This window comes from Haliotis cracherodii, unplaced genomic scaffold, assembly GCF_022045235.1.
Source record: "Haliotis cracherodii isolate W230 unplaced genomic scaffold, xgHalCrac1.p SCAF_5, whole genome shotgun sequence".
NCBI classification, from domain to species: domain Eukaryota; kingdom Metazoa; phylum Mollusca; class Gastropoda; order Lepetellida; family Haliotidae; genus Haliotis; species Haliotis cracherodii.
In genome coordinates, this window is record NW_027266308.1 from 51,404,236 (window position 1) to 51,422,134 (window position 17,899).

General features: G+C 42.9%; 1 protein-coding gene across 1 annotated transcript in view; it reads left to right on the forward strand.

Annotated features, from left to right (window-relative positions):
* LOC139443095 (transmembrane protein 179-like) overlaps positions 1 to 16,057 on the forward strand; it is a 31,684-nt gene extending 15,627 nt beyond the window's left edge. The window contains exons 2-4 of the mRNA XM_071224026.1: positions 7,504 to 7,638; positions 8,473 to 8,557; positions 13,513 to 16,057. Of these exons, the coding sequence (XP_071080127.1) occupies positions 7,504 to 7,638; positions 8,473 to 8,557; positions 13,513 to 13,800 (508 nt within the window). The 3' untranslated portion in view covers positions 13,801 to 16,057. The remainder of the gene's footprint in view (positions 1 to 7,503; positions 7,639 to 8,472; positions 8,558 to 13,512) is intronic.
* The last annotated feature ends 1,842 nt before the right edge of the window (positions 16,058 to 17,899 follow it).

The following is a 17,899-nucleotide window of genomic DNA, read 5'->3' on the forward strand; positions in this document are numbered from 1 at the left end:
CTGTTACAGACAGGGCCCCTATCGAGTGTCGTCTTTGCTGGTTCTCCACTGTGTCGTGTTTGTGTGCATAGTGGTGTGACGTAAATGTTTTCTGTTACAGACAGGACTCCTACCTAATGTTACCTGTGCTGTGTGTGGTGGTGTGACGTAAATGTTTTCTGTTACAGACAGGACTCCTACCTAATGTTACCTGTGCTGTGTGTGGTGGTGTGACGTAAATGTTTTCTGTTACAGACAAGACTCCTACCTTATGTTACCTGTGCTGTGTGTGTGGTGGTGTGACGTAAATGTTTTCTGTTACAGACAGGACTCCTACCTAATGTTACCTGTCCTGTGTGTGTGGTGGCGTGACGTAAATGTTTTCTGTTACAGACAGGGCCCCTATCTCGTGTTACCTGTGCTGTGTGTGTGGTGGCGTGACGTAAATGTTTTCTGTTACAGACAGGGCCCCTATCTCGTGTTACCTGTGCTGTGTGTGTGGTGGCGTTACGTGAATGTTTTCTGTTACAGACAGGACTCCTATCTCGTGTTACCTGTGCCGTGTGTGTGGTGGCGTGACGTGAATGTTTTCTGTTACAGACATGACTCCTACCTAATGTTACCTGTGCTGTGTGTGTGGTGGTGTGACGTAAATGTTTTCTGTTACAGACAGGACTCCTACCTTATGTTACCTGTGCTGTGTGTGTGGTGGTGTGACGTAAATGTTTTCTGTTACAGACAGGACTCCTACCTAATGTTACCTGTGCTGTGTGTGGTGGTGTGACGTAAATGTTTTCTGTTACAGACAGGACTCCTACCTAATGTTACCTGTCCTGTGTGTGTGGTGGCGTGACGTAAATGTTTTCTGTTACAGACAGGGCCCCTATCTCGTGTTACCTGTGCTGTGTGTGTGGTGGCGTGACGTAAATGTTTTCTGTTACAGACAGGGCCCCTATCTCGTGTTACCTGTGCTGTGTGTGTGGTGGCGTTACGTGAATGTTTTCTGTTACAGACAGGACTCCTATCTCGTGTTACCTGTGCCGTGTGTGTGGTGGCGTGACGTGAATGTTTTCTGTTACAGACATGACTCCTACCTAATGTTACCTGTGCTGTGTGTGTGGTGGTGTGACGTAAATGTTTTCTGTTACAGACAGGACTCCTACCTTATGTTACCTGTGCTGTGTGTGTGGTGGTGTGACGTAAATGTTTTCTGTTACAGACAGGACTCCTACCTAATGTTACCTGTGCTGTGTGTGGTGGTGTGACGTAAATGTTTTCTGTTACAGACAGGACTCCTACCTAATGTTACCTGTGCTGTGTGTGGTGGTGTGACGTAAATGTTTTCTGTTACAGACAAGACTCCTACCTTATGTTACCTGTGCTGTGTGTGTGGTGGTGTGACGTAAATGTTTTCTGTTACAGACAGGACTCCTACCTAATGTTACCTGTCCTGTGTGTGTGGTGGCGTGACGTAAATGTTTTCTGTTACAGACAGGGCCCCTATCTCGTGTTACCTGTGCTGTGTGTGTGGTGGCGTGACGTAAATGTTTTCTGTTACAGACAGGGCCCCTATCTCGTGTTACCTGTGCTGTGTGTGTGGTGGCGTTACGTGAATGTTTTCTGTTACAGACAGGACTCCTATCTCGTGTTACCTGTGCCGTGTGTGTGGTGGCGTGACGTGAATGTTTTCTGTTACAGACATGACTCCTACCTAATGTTACCTGTGCTGTGTGTGTGGTGGTGTGACGTAAATGTTTTCTGTTACAGACAGGACTCCTACCTTATGTTACCTGTGCTGTGTGTGTGGTGGTGTGACGTAAATGTTTTCTGTTACAGACAGGACTCCTACCTAATGTTACCTGTGCTGTGTGTGGTGGTGTGACGTAAATGTTTTCTGTTACAGACAGGACTCCTACCTAATGTTACCTGTGCTGTGTGTGTGGTGGTGTGACGTAAATGTTTTCTGTTACAGACAGGACTCCTACCTAATGTTACATGTGCTGTGTGTATGGTGGTGTGACGTGAATGTTTTCTGTTACAGACAGGACTCCTACCTAATGTTACCTGTGCTGTGTGTGTGGTGGTGTGACGTAAATGTTTTCTGTTACAGACAGGACTCCTACCTAATGTTACATGTGCTGTGTGTATGGTGGTGTGACGTGAATGTTTTCTGTTACAGACAGGACTCCTACCTAATGTTACCTGTGCTGTGTGTATGGTGGTGTGACGTGAATGTTTTCTGTTACAGACAGGACTCCTACCTAATGTTACATGTGCTGTGTATGGTGGTGTGACGTGAATGTTTTCTGTTACAGACAGGACTCCTACCTAATGTTACATGTGCTGTGTATGGTGATGTGACGTGAATGTTTTCTGTTACAGACAGGACTCCTACCTAATGTTACATGTGCTGTGTGTGTGGTGGTGTGACGTGAATGTTTTCTGTTACAGACAGGACTCCTACCTAATGTTACCTGTGCTGTGTGTATGGTGGTGTGACGTGAATGTTTTCTGTTACAGACAGGACTCCTACCTAATGTTACATGTGCTGTGTATGGTGGTGTGACGTGAATGTTTTCTGTTACAGACAAGACTCCTACCTTATGTTACCTGTGCTGTGTGTGTGGTGGTGTGACGTAAATGTTTTCTGTTACAGACAGGACTCCTACCTAATGTTACCTGTGCTGTGTGTGTGGTGGTGTGACGTAAATGTTTTCTGTTACAGACAGGACTCCTACCTAATGTTACATGTGCTGTGTGTATGGTGGTGTGACGTGAATGTTTTCTGTTACAGACAGGACTCCTACCTAATGTTACCTGTGCTGTGTGTATGGTGGTGTGACGTGAATGTTTTCTGTTACAGACAGGACTCCTACCTAATGTTACATGTGCTGTGTATGGTGGTGTGACGTGAATGTTTTCTGTTACAGACAGGACTCCTACCTAATGTTACATGTGCTGTGTGTGTGGTGGTGTGACGTGAATGTTTTCTGTTACAGACAGGACTCCTACCTAATGTTACCTGTGCTGTGTGTGTGGTGACGTGACGTGAATGTTTTCTGTTACAGACATGACTCCTACCTAATGTTACCTGTGCTGTGTGTGGTGGTGTGACGTGAATGTTTTCTGTTACAGACAGGACTCCTACCTAATGTTACCTGTGCTGTGTGTATGGTGGTGTGACGTGAATGTTTTCTGTTACAGACAGGACTCCTACCTAATGTTACCTGTGCTGTGTGTGGTGATGTGACGTGAATGTTTTCTGTTACAGACAGGACTCCTACCTAATGTTACCTGTGCTGTGTGTGTGGTGGTGTGACGTGAATGTTTTCTGTTACAGACAGGACTCCTACCTAATGTTACCTGTGCTGTGTATGGTGGTGTGACGTGAATGTTTTCTGTTACAGACAGGACTCCTACCTAATGTTACCTGTGCTGTGTGTGGTGATGTGACGTGAATGTTTTCTGTTACAGACAGGACTCCTACCTAATGTTACCTGTGCTGTGTGTGTGGTGGTGTGACGTGAATGTTTTCTGTTACAGACAGGACTCCTACCTAATGTTACCTGTGCTGTGTGTATGGTGGTGTGACGTGAATGTTTTCTGTTACAGACAGGACTCCTACCTAATGTTACCTGTGCTGTGTGTGTGGTGGTGTGACGTGAATGTTTTCTGTTACAGACAGGACTCCTATCTAATGTTACCTGTGCTGTGTGTGGTGGTGTGACGTGAATGTTTTCTGTTACAGACAGGACTCCTACCTAATGTTACCTGTGCTGTGTGTGGTGGTGTGACGTGAATGTTTTCTGTTACAGACAGGACTCCTACCTAATATTACCTCTGCTGTGTGTCTGGTGATGTGACGTGAATGTTTTCTGTTACAGACAGGACTCCTACCTAATGTTACCTGTGCTGTGTGTATGGTGGTGTGACGTGAATGTTTTCTGTTACAGACAGGACTCCTACCTAATGTTACCTGTGCTGTGTGTGGTGGTGTGACGTGAATGTTTTCTGTTACAGACAGGACTCCTATCTAATGTTACCTGTGCTGTGTGTGGTGGTGTGACGTGAATGTTTTCTGTTACAGACAGGACTCCTACCTAATGTTACCTGTGCTGTGTGTGGTGGTGTGACGTGAATGTTTTCTGTTACAGACAGGACTCCTACCTAATGTTACCTGTGCTGTGTGTGGTGGTGTGACGTGAATGTTTTCTGTTACAGACAGGACTCCTACCTAATGTTACCTGTGCTGTGTGTGGTGGTGTGACGTGAATGTTTTCTGTTACAGACAGGACTCCTACCTAATGTTACCTGTGCTGTGTGTGGTGGTGTGACGTGAATGTTTTCTGTTACAGACAGGACTCCTACCTAATGTTACCTGTGCTGTGTGTGGTGGTGTGACGTGAATGTTTTCTGTTACAGACAGGACTCCTACCTAATGTTACCTGTGCTGTGTGTGGTGGTGTGACGTGAATGTTTTCTGTTACAGACAGGACTCCTACCTAATGTTACCTGTGCTGTGTGTGGTGGTGTGACGTGAATGTTTTCTGTTACAGACAGGACTCCTACCTAATGTTACCTGTGCTGTGTATGGTGGTGTGACGTGAATGTTTTCTGTTACAGACAGGACTCCTACCTAATGTTACCTGTGCTGTGTGTGGTGGTGTGACGTGAATGTTTTCTGTTACAGACAAGACTCCTACCTAATGTTACCTGTGCTGTGTGTGGTGGTGTGACGTGAATGTTTTCTGTTACAGACAAGACTCCTACCTAATGTTACCTGTGCTGTGTGTGGTGGTGTGACGTGAATGTTTTCTGTTACAGACAAGACTCCTACCTAATGTTACCTGTGCTGTGTGTGGTGGTGTGACGTGAATGTTTTCTGTTACAGACAAGACTCCTACCTAATGTTACCTGTGCTGTGTGTGGTGGTGTGACGTGAATGTTTTCTGTTACAGACAAGACTCCTACCTAATGTTACCTCTGCTGTGTGTCTGGTGGTGTGACGTGAATGTTTTCTGTTACAGACAGGACTCCTACCTAATGTTACATGTGCTGTGTGTGGTGGTGTGACGTGAATGTTTTCTGTTACAGACAGGACTCCTACCTAATGTTACATGTGCTGTGTGTGGTGGTGTGACGTGAATGTTTTCTGTTACAGACAGGACTCCTACCTAATGTTACCTGTGCTGTGTATGGTGGTGTGACGTGAATGTTTTCTGTTACAGACAGGACTCCTACCTAATGTTACCTGTGCTGTGTATGGTGGTGTGACGTGAATGTTTTCTGTTACAGACAGGACTCCTACCTAATGTTACATGTGCTGTGTATGGTGGTGTGACGTGAATGTTTTCTGTTACAGACAGGACTCCTACCTAATGTTACCTGTGCTGTGTATGGTGGTGTGACGTGAATGTTTTCTGTTACAGACAGGACTCCTACCTAATGTTACATGTGCTGTGTATGGTGGTGTGACGTGAATGTTTTCTGTTACAGACAGGACTCCTACCTAATATTACCTCTGCTGTGTGTCTGGTGGTGTGACGTGAATGTTTTCTGTTACAGACAGGACTCCTACCTAATATTACCTCTGCTGTGTGTCTGGTGGTGTGACGTGAATGTTTTCTGTTACAGACAGGACTCCTACCTAATGTTACCTGTGCTGTGTATGGTGGTGTGACGTGAATGTTTTCTGTTACAGACAGGACTCCTACCTAATGTTACCTGTGCTGTGTATGGTGGTGTGACGTGAATGTTTTCTGTTACAGACAGGACTCCTACCTAATATTACCTCTGCTGTGTGTCTGGTGGTGTGACGTGAATGTTTTCTGTTACAGACAGGACTCCTACCTAATATTACCTCTGCTGTGTGTCTGGTGGTGTGACGTGAATGTTTTCTGTTACAGACAGGACTCCTACCTAATATTACCTCTGCTGTGTGTCTGGTGGTGTGACGTGAATGTTTTCTGTTACAGACAGGACTCCTACCTAATGTTACCTGTGCTGTGTATGGTGGTGTGACGTGAATGTTTTCTGTTACAGACAGGACTCCTACCTAATGTTACATGTGCTGTGTATGGTGGTGTGACGTGAATGTTTTCTGTTACAGACAGGACTCCTACCTAATATTACCTCTGCTGTGTGTCTGGTGGTGTGACGTGAATGTTTTCTGTTACAGACAGGACTCCTACCTAATATTACCTCTGCTGTGTGTCTGGTGGTGTGACGTGAATGTTTTCTGTTACAGACAGGACTCCTACCTAATGTTACCTGTGTTGTGTGTGTGGTGGTGTGACGTGAATGTTTTATGTTACAGACAGGACTCCTACCTAATGTTACCTGTGCTGTGTATGGTGGTGTGACGTGAATGTTTTCTGTTACAGACAGGACTCCTACCTAATGTTACCTGTGCTGTGTGTGTAGTGATGTGACGTGAATGTTTTCTGTTACAGACAGGACTCCTACCTAATGTTACCTGTGCTGTGTGGTGATGTGACGTGAATGTTTTCTGTTACAGACAGGACTCCTACCTAATGTTACCTGTGCTGTGTATGGTGGTGTGACGTGAATGTTTTCTGTTACAGACAGGACTCCTACCTAATGTTACCTGTGCTGTGTGTGGTGGTGTGACGTGAATGTTTTCTGTTACAGACAGGACTCCTACCTAATGTTACCTGTGCTGTGTATGGTGATGTGACGTGAATGTTTTCTGTTACAGACAGGACTCCTACCTAATGTTACCTGTGCTGTGTGTGGTGGTGTGACGTGAATGTTTTCTGTTACAGACAGGACTCCTACCTAATGTTACCTGTGCTGTGTGTATGATGTGTGACGTGAATGTTTTCTGTTACAGACAGGACTCCTACCTAATGTTACCTGTGCTGTGTATGGTGGCGTGACGTGAATGTTTTCTGTTACAGACAGGACTCCTACCTAATGTTACCTGTGCTGTGTGTGGTGGTGTGACGTGAATGTTTTCTGTTACAGACAGGACTCCTACCTAATGTTACCTGTGCTGTGTGTGGTGGTGTGACGTGAATGTTTTCTGTTACAGACAGGACTCCTACCTAATGTTACCTGTGCTGTGTGTGGTGGTGTGACGTGAATGTTTTCTGTTACAGACAGGACTCCTACCTAATGTTACCTGTGCTGTGTATGGTGGTGTGACGTGAATGTTTTCTGTTACAGACAGGACTCCTACCTAATGTTACCTGTGCTGTGTGTGGTGGTGTGACGTGAATGTTTTCTGTTACAGACAGGACTCCTACCTAATGTTACCTGTGCTGTGTATGGTGATGTGACGTGAATGTTTTCTGTTACAGACAGGACTCCTACCTAATGTTACCTGTGCTGTGTGTGGTGGTGTGACGTGAATGTTTTCTGTTACAGACAGGACTCCTACCTAATGTTACCTGTGCTGTGTGTATGATGTGTGACGTGAATGTTTTCTGTTACAGACAGGACTCCTACCTAATGTTACCTGTGCTGTGTGTGGTGGTGTGACGTGAATGTTTTCTGTTACAGACAGGACTCCTACCTAATGTTACCTGTGCTGGTCCTCCACGGTATCCTGTTTGTGTGTATGGCAGTCTCCAGCTCTATTCTCACCAAAGGTTTTAAGGGTTGGTGCCACAGCTTGGAGAAGAACATTCAAAACAAGTACGTATACACGTTGGCGAGTTACATTTTTGAGGTTTCTGTTGAGTTTTTGAGAATGAAATCAATATTTTGTATCCTGATCACGTGTTCGACCAGTAGAGCCCCAGATAGGTCACCCTGTTGCTTGTCACGGACAGCTGTGACAACTGGAATATTGTGGCGTAAAACAACACACAACAAAGACACGTATTTACAATAACAGTGTTCATTTGTTTGTATGCTTATTGCTGAAATCTTGCAAACCCAAAGACTAGTGTTGTTATTTCAATGTTAAATCTCTTTTTTACGAAATTTCGGAAACTATTTACTTGTTATGATTTGAGAATATCTGGTTCTAGAGGCGTTAAAACAAGACATTGGCGAATACGTGTCCAGTTATCAATGAATCATTAATCGTGAACCCGTGAATAGGTCGTCAGCAACCCATGCTTGTAAAAGGCGGCTGTGCTTGTGGTAAGAGGCGACTAACGGGAGCGGGTGGTCAGGCTCGCTGACTTGGTTGATGCATGTCATCGAATCCCAATTGTGTCGATAGATGTTCATAATATAAATCACTGGTTTGTCTGGTTACAAACTCCCGTGATATAGCTGGATTGTCTGGTCTAGACAATTATTTACAGACCCCCGTGATATAGCTGAATTGTCTGGCCTAGACAATTATTTACAGACCCCCGTGATATAGCTGGAATATTGCTGAGTGCGGCGTTAAACAACAAACAAACAAACAAACAACATTAATCATGAAAATATCCCAGCATATCAATATCATTACTCGCGTACGTTAAAACGTACGCTATAGGCCGACGTGTGTGTAATGTAATGAACTGTTCGCAGGTACACGTGTACTGACCTACAATATATGCACTGGGCACTCTTCCATGGGACGGAAAGTTTCTACACGTATTACCAGGTAGCAGAGGTAAGTATTGGGTACTTCTTTCAGAATCCCTGCAATTTGTTTTCAATGCTTCCGGTACTATGTCGGGATCAAATGGGATTTCTTAAGGCTACAGGTACAAAAATTAATACTTTCATATAATGCGGTGACATTTTGTTTTAATGCAGCTAAAGTTGTTTCGAAGGTCATTTTATTATCATTCGATGTTTGTCTGTTGTTTAACGCCGCACTCAGCAATATTCCAGCTATATGACGGCGGTTTGTAGATAATCGAGTCTGGACCAGACAATCCAGTGATTGCCATGAGCATCGATTCACGCAATTGGGATACGATGACATGCATCAACCAAGTCAGTGAACATGACCACCCGATCCCGTCAGTCGCCTCTTACGACAAACATAGTCGCCATTTACGGCAAAGATGGGTTGCTGAAGACCTATTCTACCCCCAATCTACATGGGTCTATCATTCGATGTACATGGGTCAGTCAAGGTAGTCGTGTCACATGTATATTCCAAGTGTTTTAATGTATGGTGCCCACGTCGACTGTTTGATTCCACGATGACATTATTTCTAGGCTTTATGACGGTTTTACTTTCGGAGGTTTGCGATAAGTTCTTTTACTTTAGGCACTCACTCAAATCCAGTCAAATAAATATTCAACGGTCTGGAAGATAACACTTGATGAGATAACCTAACTGTTTACATTTTCATTCTTAACCCCTTAGTTTGTCCGTGTTAGAATTGGCCCCCCTGCTACTTATGTTAGGCCCCGTTTCACAAAGCAACCGTAGCGCTACGACTGTCGTAAGTTTATGTTAAAGTATAGACATTACGATAGCCGAAGGGCTACGATCGCCTCGTGAATCTGGGCCCTGGGCCCACCTGCACAAAGGGACGGTAATGCTACGACAATCGTAACTCACATACTTTAATATAGACTTACGATAGTCGTAGCGCTAAGAGCGCTTTGTGCAAGTGGACCCAGGTCGTAAGAGGCGGCTGATGAATCGGGTGACGTATCATCATCATATCCGTGGATGTGCTCATTATCTCAATCACTGGTTCGTCTGGTCGAGACTCGATTATTTACATCTGATGTCATACAGTTGGAATATCGCGCCGTTAAACAACAAACAAAACAAGATAAACATTTTCTTTCCTCATCGCTAAATGTGACGTATAGGTCGGATGAGCAGGCATTACCAATAGGACCTGGCTTGCTGGTCCTTTCTTAGGCAAATATAAATTAAATGTTTGCTCTTCGAAAACTGATAGGAACGTAATTATCTAGCTAAGCAAAACGGACAGGATTCATAAAATGTCGGACAGTAATAAATAGAGTCTCAATGAAACACTGGAATCTGGACCAATAAACCATCAGTTTATTACGTAAACTTTGCCAAGAAAGTTGTTTTTTTAACACAATAACTACCATTTCAAAAACTCCCCTTTCTGAGAAATAATCCGAAAAATAAATAATCAATTTATTGTTGCCTAAGCGGTGAAATTTTCGAGTTTGAGTCAGTATGGGATCGGTCGGCCGATGGGAAACACATAAAAACAACTGCCGCCAATATCCCGATCGAGTTTCATCACGTAACGTCATCCACTTTATGCTGTATAGATAAGTACCCCCCTCAGAAGAATTATTACGGACTTGCACAAAGCAGAGTGCATAAACCTAACATTTATTGATTCTTTGGATTGAAACTACAGGCTGCCCAAGTGAATATAGTCATTTCGCCACTAAATGCTGCGTCTATGAGCTGGTGTAGTAAAGGTTTACTGACATTGCGTACCAATATACGTTTTTTACTGCTTCTTATTCTCATATATTTTCAACATTTTGTAGAGAGATGTGACACGTTAGCTCAAAAGCAAAAGTGATGGTTGACGTCCGTTTTAATTTTCTAGACCCTTAGGCCGTCCATATTTTGTAGGCGTTTCTCATCTCCAACCTCAACAAACAAACAAACAAAACAGCAACATGTTTTTTCACTAATTGAGTAATATGTTTTATGATATTTTAAAGTTTGAAACACTTGGTAATAGTCTTTAAATTAAATTATGATGTAGATCGAGTCCCTTTGCTTCCGAATCGATTTTTCTAATTAATGTAGCTGAAGAAAAGCTGTCCTGGGTTTTTATGAATGTGCAATGGTAGGGGTATGTTTTTTATCACATCGGGAGGAAATATTCACAGCGCCGGTGAAAATTGAGATAAGACGACTGTTTATCTTTTCACGTCAGAATGAAAATTCAGGGCGGGCGGGAGATGGGAAACACAGAAAAAATTAAGGACCGCCTTTTTTACTAATCAGATCTAAGTTCTCGCTACCGCTCTACAAAGCTTTAGCGGCAGCGAGAACTCAGATCTGATTTTAATGAGATTGCCTTTTTCACTCAACATGGGGGATCCGGGGGAATAAAGGAGTCCCATGCTTGTCGTCAGAATCCACTAAAGGGGATCGGATGGTTACAATGGAAGTCCGATTGTATGTTATCGGGATTCTTCATATTATAACCACTGCATGTGATTGTACAGAAGCCTCTATCTGCAATGGTACAAAATGTATTCCTCGCCATGATATCAGGTACCTTTGGAATATTTTCCCGTTCCCTCTCAATACTATGGACCGCCTCCGTGGTCTAGTGGTAGAGCTTCCACCCGGAGAGCGGAAGGTCCGGGGTTCGATCCCCGACTGCATCATACCAAAATACGTCAAAATAGGGTACTTGTTGTTACCCTGTCTGGCGCTTGGCTTTAAGGGGCTAAAACAAGGACTGGTCTGCTCGGAGTCAGTATACTGTGTCTGCTTGGGGTATTCATGTTAAACTGTGGCATGTTATCTCAGTGAGCTAGCACTATGAAACGGCGTCAGTCCAAGCAGCCACACGCACTCACACATACACACACGTGCATACACGTCGCTATATTAGTGCAATAATCTTGGACGCGACGTTAAACCCCATTTCACCTCACATCAACTCAATTCTACGCTACTACAGCAAGTGCAGTTACCAGCAACCAAAGGTCATGCCTGTAGGTCGATCCCAAGTACATGGTGACATTGCCAAGCTTTTGTGAAAGCCCCATCTTTTTTTAATGGTGTTTTGTTTTAGAGCCGTGTTCAATAAAACATGGGTTGAAAGCATTTGATGCAAGTAGCAGGGTACTGTTTGTCCAGCATCACCTACATTAGCATCAGCTTTTCGAATTTTGTCTACAGTGGTGCAATCTCATAAAATATGAACGCCTGGCCCTTTTTTCTGTCGCGTTTGATAGAATACGCCGCCACAAACTAGACCCGTAACAACCACATCATGAATCATATATTATTATCCATCTCACTTCTATTGATAGATAACATTCAAGTCTGAATGGGCTCAGGCTGACATTGATAATATGTTGCATGTAATGGAGTAGCTACACTCACGGATCACGTTCTCGTGCTATAGGCTGTTTCTATTTGTGTCTGGGGGCACGGGTGGCCCAGTCGTCTAAGGCGCCGCCATTCGCTGTGCAGAGTTGCGTCCCTTGGGCACGCCAGAAACCTATGATTGTGGGTTCGAATCCCGGTTCGCCCCGATTTTCCTAGGTTTGTCAGCACCATACCCGTGCTCGTGGTTTTCACCGAAGAGGTAAACGTCGGAGACCTGCATCATTTCGGGCTTCCCTCCCACATTAAGCTGACACGCCGTGATATAACTGGAATACTGTTAAAAGTGGCGTTAAACCCAACTCACTCACTCACTCACTCTATTTGTGTCTATTCATTTCTGGACCTGTACTGTTGTTAGGGGCCGTAGGGTAGCCTAGTGCTTAAAGCGTTCGTTCGTCGTCGAAGGCCGGGTTCGATTCCCAACATGGGTACAGTGTGTAAAGCCCATTTCTGGTGTCCCCCGCTGTAATATTGCTGGAATAATGCTAAAAACGGCGTAAAAACATTCAATCGTTTATGTTTGTGTGTTTTCGAGATGTTTATTAAGATAAGACCCGCGAAGATCCAGGGTGGAATAGGTCTTCAGCAACCTATGCTTGCCGTAAAAGGCGACTGTGCATGTCGTAAGAGGCGACTAACGGGATCGGTTAGTCAGGCTCGCTGACTTTGTTGATGCATATCATCGTATCCCAATTGCGTGGATCGATGCTCATGATGTCAATCACTCGATTGTCTGGTCTAGACTGTATTATTTACAGATCGCCTTCATATAGCTGTAATATTGCTGAGAGCGGCGTTAAACAACAAACAAACAAACAAATCTTTAAGATAAAACACAAATGATCCATTCGATTTTGTTTGACCTTCGTGTGTCGTAAACAAATACTCATTTGAAACCACTGGAACAATAAAGCTGAAATGTCACGTGCTTATTCCAACCAATGATGACACTCCAATCTGTTCAATATTGCCGCCATAGCAGCCATAGTTTCTTCAAAATCATTAGGTGGCTTTCCTCATTGACTTTTTCAACTGTTTCAACACGTGGCTACTTGTTAAAACTATTCGGATATCATTTAAAAGCAAACTTGAAACATTATAAAGTGAAAGTTCGTTTAATAGCGTTATATTGGTAATTATATTCACAGTCTACCTTACGGTACGTTACGACGGACGTGGCTCTGGTACCGTACTGTTCTATCTCAAGGATTTGTGAATGAAGGAAGGAAAACGAACGAAAACGAACGAAAACGAACGAACGAACGAACGAATGAATATGATTATAGATACCTTCAGCATCAACCATAAAACGGCGGATGCAATCAAATGTGGAAAATCAAACTTATGCTTTTGAGTGAACGCTTTATGCACTGGGCTACCACACCGTCCCTTTAAAAGTATATATTAAAAAATAATTATTTGCTGATTAATTAGGCATGCTCATGTACACATAGGAATCACTAAACATGTGATGATTTATGAGTGTTTAACATTAATTAATCATATTTCAATTCGTTGCTGATTTTCAGGCTTCAAGCTGGCTCCTCACAATAGCATTGGCCTCGCAATGCGGCCTGACGCTGTACAGGAGCTATCGAGAATGGACATGGGAAGAGCCTTCACCAGATAAGGACAAGACACTGTTGGAGAAAGAAAACGCGCAGTGTGGAGCTTACGCTTTCCCAGGGATGGACACAGACACTGGCTCATTGAACTTTACATCAGAAGTTTCCGTACCCGTCAGCGATAGCGGCCGAAGCTCCTTACCGGGAAGGTTGAGCTCAAGAAACTCCAGCAGGAAGAGCCATGTCGTGTAACTGTTTAACATGCGCGGTGTGAAGTTTCTGCTCAGCCATGGGGGATAGTTGTGTGTTCTGAGTGCATCTAGTCTATTCGGTCACTCCTTGCAGCGTAATGCGCTTCTTTTTAACTGTTCGCCATATGCGAGCAGATTTGCAGTGCACCTTCCGCAGGACCAAACTATTTGTCATGAGTTTTGAAATGTTGTCTTCAGGGATTCTTAATTGCGGATATTGTAACCATGGTTACATGGTGATTTATTTTATTTCTGATATATTTAAGAATTCTTGTGTTATACGTATATTGAGTAACAACTTGTCCAGTAATCGCTTATCACTGTGAGGGATACAGGGTGGTCCGTTTTACCGTCTAGAAATAATTTAAATTAAATTAACTATAAGTTTACTGGAAGGCAAAACTAACTGTGATCGGGTTCTTTTTATCATACTGTGATGTCTTATATCTTTTGCTCACCACGCCGAATATCCGGGTTCGATTCCCCACATGGGTACAATGTGTGAAGCCCATTTCTGGTCCCTTGGGCACGTCAGAAACCTATGATTGTGGGTTCGAATCCCGGTTCGCCCCGATTATGTTTCTTGGTTTGTCAGCACCATACCCGTGCTCGTGGGTTTCACCGAAGTGGTAAACGTCGGAGACCTGCATCACTTCGGGCTTTCCTCCTACATTAAGCTGACACGCCGCGATATAACTGGATTACTGTTAAAAGCGGCATTAAACCCAACTCACTCACTCACTCACTCACCCATACTCACTCGCCCATTCTTCGATGCACAGAACTCAGCACACCTATCTTGTTGATAAGGTGTGCTGGTGTTTAATTGAGCTCGCGGTGGACGCCCAATCCTTCCTTATTTAACCAAATTTGGTTTCTGAGTGGAAAGTTTTGCTTCCTTTCCTTCTGGTTTTGCTAATGTTAATCTGACATGGTAAACTATGATTACTATAGTATATAAAGGAATCGGTGTTCTTTAACTTCTTTTGAGTAGTATATATTGTCCATAATTATCATAGTGTTTGTTACGAATATATTCATATGATCCGATTACTTTTTCATTTGAGTATACACATACAACCACCGGCGTCTAATGTACGAGTGTATGATTTAAGGAACATATATTTAATCCCCAAATGAGGCGAATTGTGCTCAGGTTCTTGCCACATAAAATGCTCATTTGTACCATATAATACAGTACACAGCGTTAAACCTTAAACCGATTTTACATAAGTCGTTAGAGACCCATAATGTATAACATGTTAGGATTAACCATTGGAGACTGGGATTTTATCAAAAACAATAATTGTCCCCGAAGATTCTTGAAAAAATAGTTATGCTTCAGACTGTGAAAAATGATATTCTCAAAAACATATTCAGACTCATATTTTTCAATGAACAATATTTGGTTTTGTTTAAATCTCGAAACAAAATCCCAGCACCCCACCCCATCCTTCCCAGAATATCAAATGTCACCTGGCTGAAGAGGGGGTGGTGTTTAATTTGGTCTCCGGCTATTGGCTTAGCCACTCCGGCTATTAACATGGTTAAAACAGTTGGGACTGCTGCAGTCCATGATAGTTGCATAACAGGCAGGAAACGTCTCGATAGGAGTGGGCTGGCACATTAAATCGGCATTCGTCGCGCCCGCATGCACGCACGCACGCACGCACGCACACGTACGTCGTTTTATAAGTGCAGTAATCTTGGACGCGAAGTTAAACCCCATTTCACCTCACCTGATAGGCAGAATACTGTTCAGAGCGGCTTCAAACTCAACTCACTCACTCACTCTGTCGTGTTACAAAGATCCTCTCAATACAGTTAAGCTGAGAGGCTACATGTGTTCACGATTTGCTTCAATGTTCTTGTGAGTAAGTCTATTTTACCGATACGCAATTCAATGCTTTACAATGTGTAGTTACGATACATAATGCTTCAGTTGCAGTTTCACGTGTACTATAGACAGGCAATGCTTCTTCGCAAAGGTTCTGTTCATTTGGCCCGCACCATCACCTGCCAAAGAAAATCCAAGTCACAAAGTCTCGCCATTTAAGGATCTTATATGAAAAACAATCCCCCAGGCCCACACTGTACATTGCAATACACATTGCACATCATATGTTCAGCACTAACGTTGACGCGTAACTGCCCAATCAGAATGTACTCTCAGATATTAACACACCAAATAAGCATCAAACAGATAGAATTTACCGTGGTATTATTTTTTTGATCGGTAGAATGCATTTCTTTACTTGAAGGTGACCTTTTTAATTTACTTGATAGATAAATTCCGTGATTCACTTGATAGGTAAAGTAAGTACCGTGATTTAGTTACTAGGTAAAGTCAATTCCCTGATATACTTGGTAGGTAAATAAATTCCGTGATTTGCTAAGTAGATAGGATAAAATCCATGATTTACGTGCAAGGTAAAGTAGACTCAATGATTTACTTGATAGGTATTGTAAATTTCCTGATATACTTGGTAAGTAAAGTGAATTCCGTGATTTACTTGATAGGTTAAGTAAATTCCCTGATATTCTTGATAGGTGGAGTAAATTCCGTGATTTACTTGATAGGTAAAGTAAATTCCCTGATATATTTGTTAAGTAGGATAATTCCGTGATTTACTTGATAGGTAAAGTAAATTCCCTGATTTACTTGATAAGTAGGATAAATTCCTTGATTTACGTGCTAGGTTAAGAAGACTCCGTGATTTACTTGCTACGGCCATTCTTGCATGAAGCACTTTAAGAATCCATATGTAGTAAATATGTGGTATGCAGAATTACGATTTTGTTTTGATTTCTCTCCCTGCTTCGACCTTTGACCTACACTTATCCAACTTCATTGTGTCGTGCTGCATTTGCGACATCTCTGGGCTTATGAAGTTGTACGTCTGTGTCCATGCTGTGTCTCGAACAAGTGCTCAAAGAATTCATATGTTAGTTTGAACATGGCGGCCATTTCTTTATATACCTTAATGGAAATGTGGTTTGTGGTATGCACTTGTTACAAACTGTTTTGTGTTGTGGTATTGCGCACAACTTCAACCTTTGACCTTGGTGTGCTGCTCTATAGGTATTCATATGCCAATGTTTATGTTTCTCTCTGTGTGGATTAGTGCAATAATTCGTGTAAATTGATTTCTTTTCTTATTTTATAGACCCGTGAAGATCCGGGGTAGAATAGGTCTTCAGCAACCCATGCTTGCTATAAAAGGCTTATCGTAAGAGGCGACTGACGAGATCGGGTGGTCAGACTCGCTGACTTGGTTGATGCATGTCATCGTATCCCAATTGCGTGGATCGATGCTCAAGATGTCAATCACTTGATTGTCTCGTCCAGACTCGGTTATTTACAGACCGCCGTCATATAGCTGGAATATTGCTGAGTGCGGCGTTAAAAACAACAAACAAACAAACAAACATAAACGTGCCACTTTCAAAATGTCACTTCAGGGCTCCAGAAACGATTTGAACCATTGAGTATTTACTGACATGTCATCATTCACGTAAGGTACTGATGGTTGTCTATGTATTTCAATGTAGTTTTACAATCTTGGTTCAAATCTATTCCTGTTTGTAAACCTTAATAGATTATCTTTGAAAACAATTCTACTTAGGTGCAGTTTAAGGTGACTTCGAATTTGCATCTGTTTGTGTCCTGCTCAAAATGTGTCAAATCTCGCATAACCTCGTGACCTTGATACATGTCTAAGTTACACTATGCGAGATGTTGCACATCTGTGCATTATTCACAGCAGCAAAGATGAAGAATACGGGATGCCTACATTCAGTCAGTAAGTACAGACACGTGAAGACGTGTAAAGACATGTGTTAAGTAAAGACTTGTAAAGACATGTGTTAAGTAAAGACTTGTAAAGACATGTGTTAAGTAAAGACTTGTAAAGACATGTGTTAAGTAAAGACTTGTAAAGACATGTGTTAAGTAAAGACTTGTAAAGACATGTGTTAAGTAAAGACTTATAAAGGCATATGTTAAGTAAAGATATGTAAAGGCATGTGTAAGTCACGGGTGCCACAGGTGGGGCAGGGCACGCTTACCTTTTCGCGAACACCTGGTATCACCACTAGCA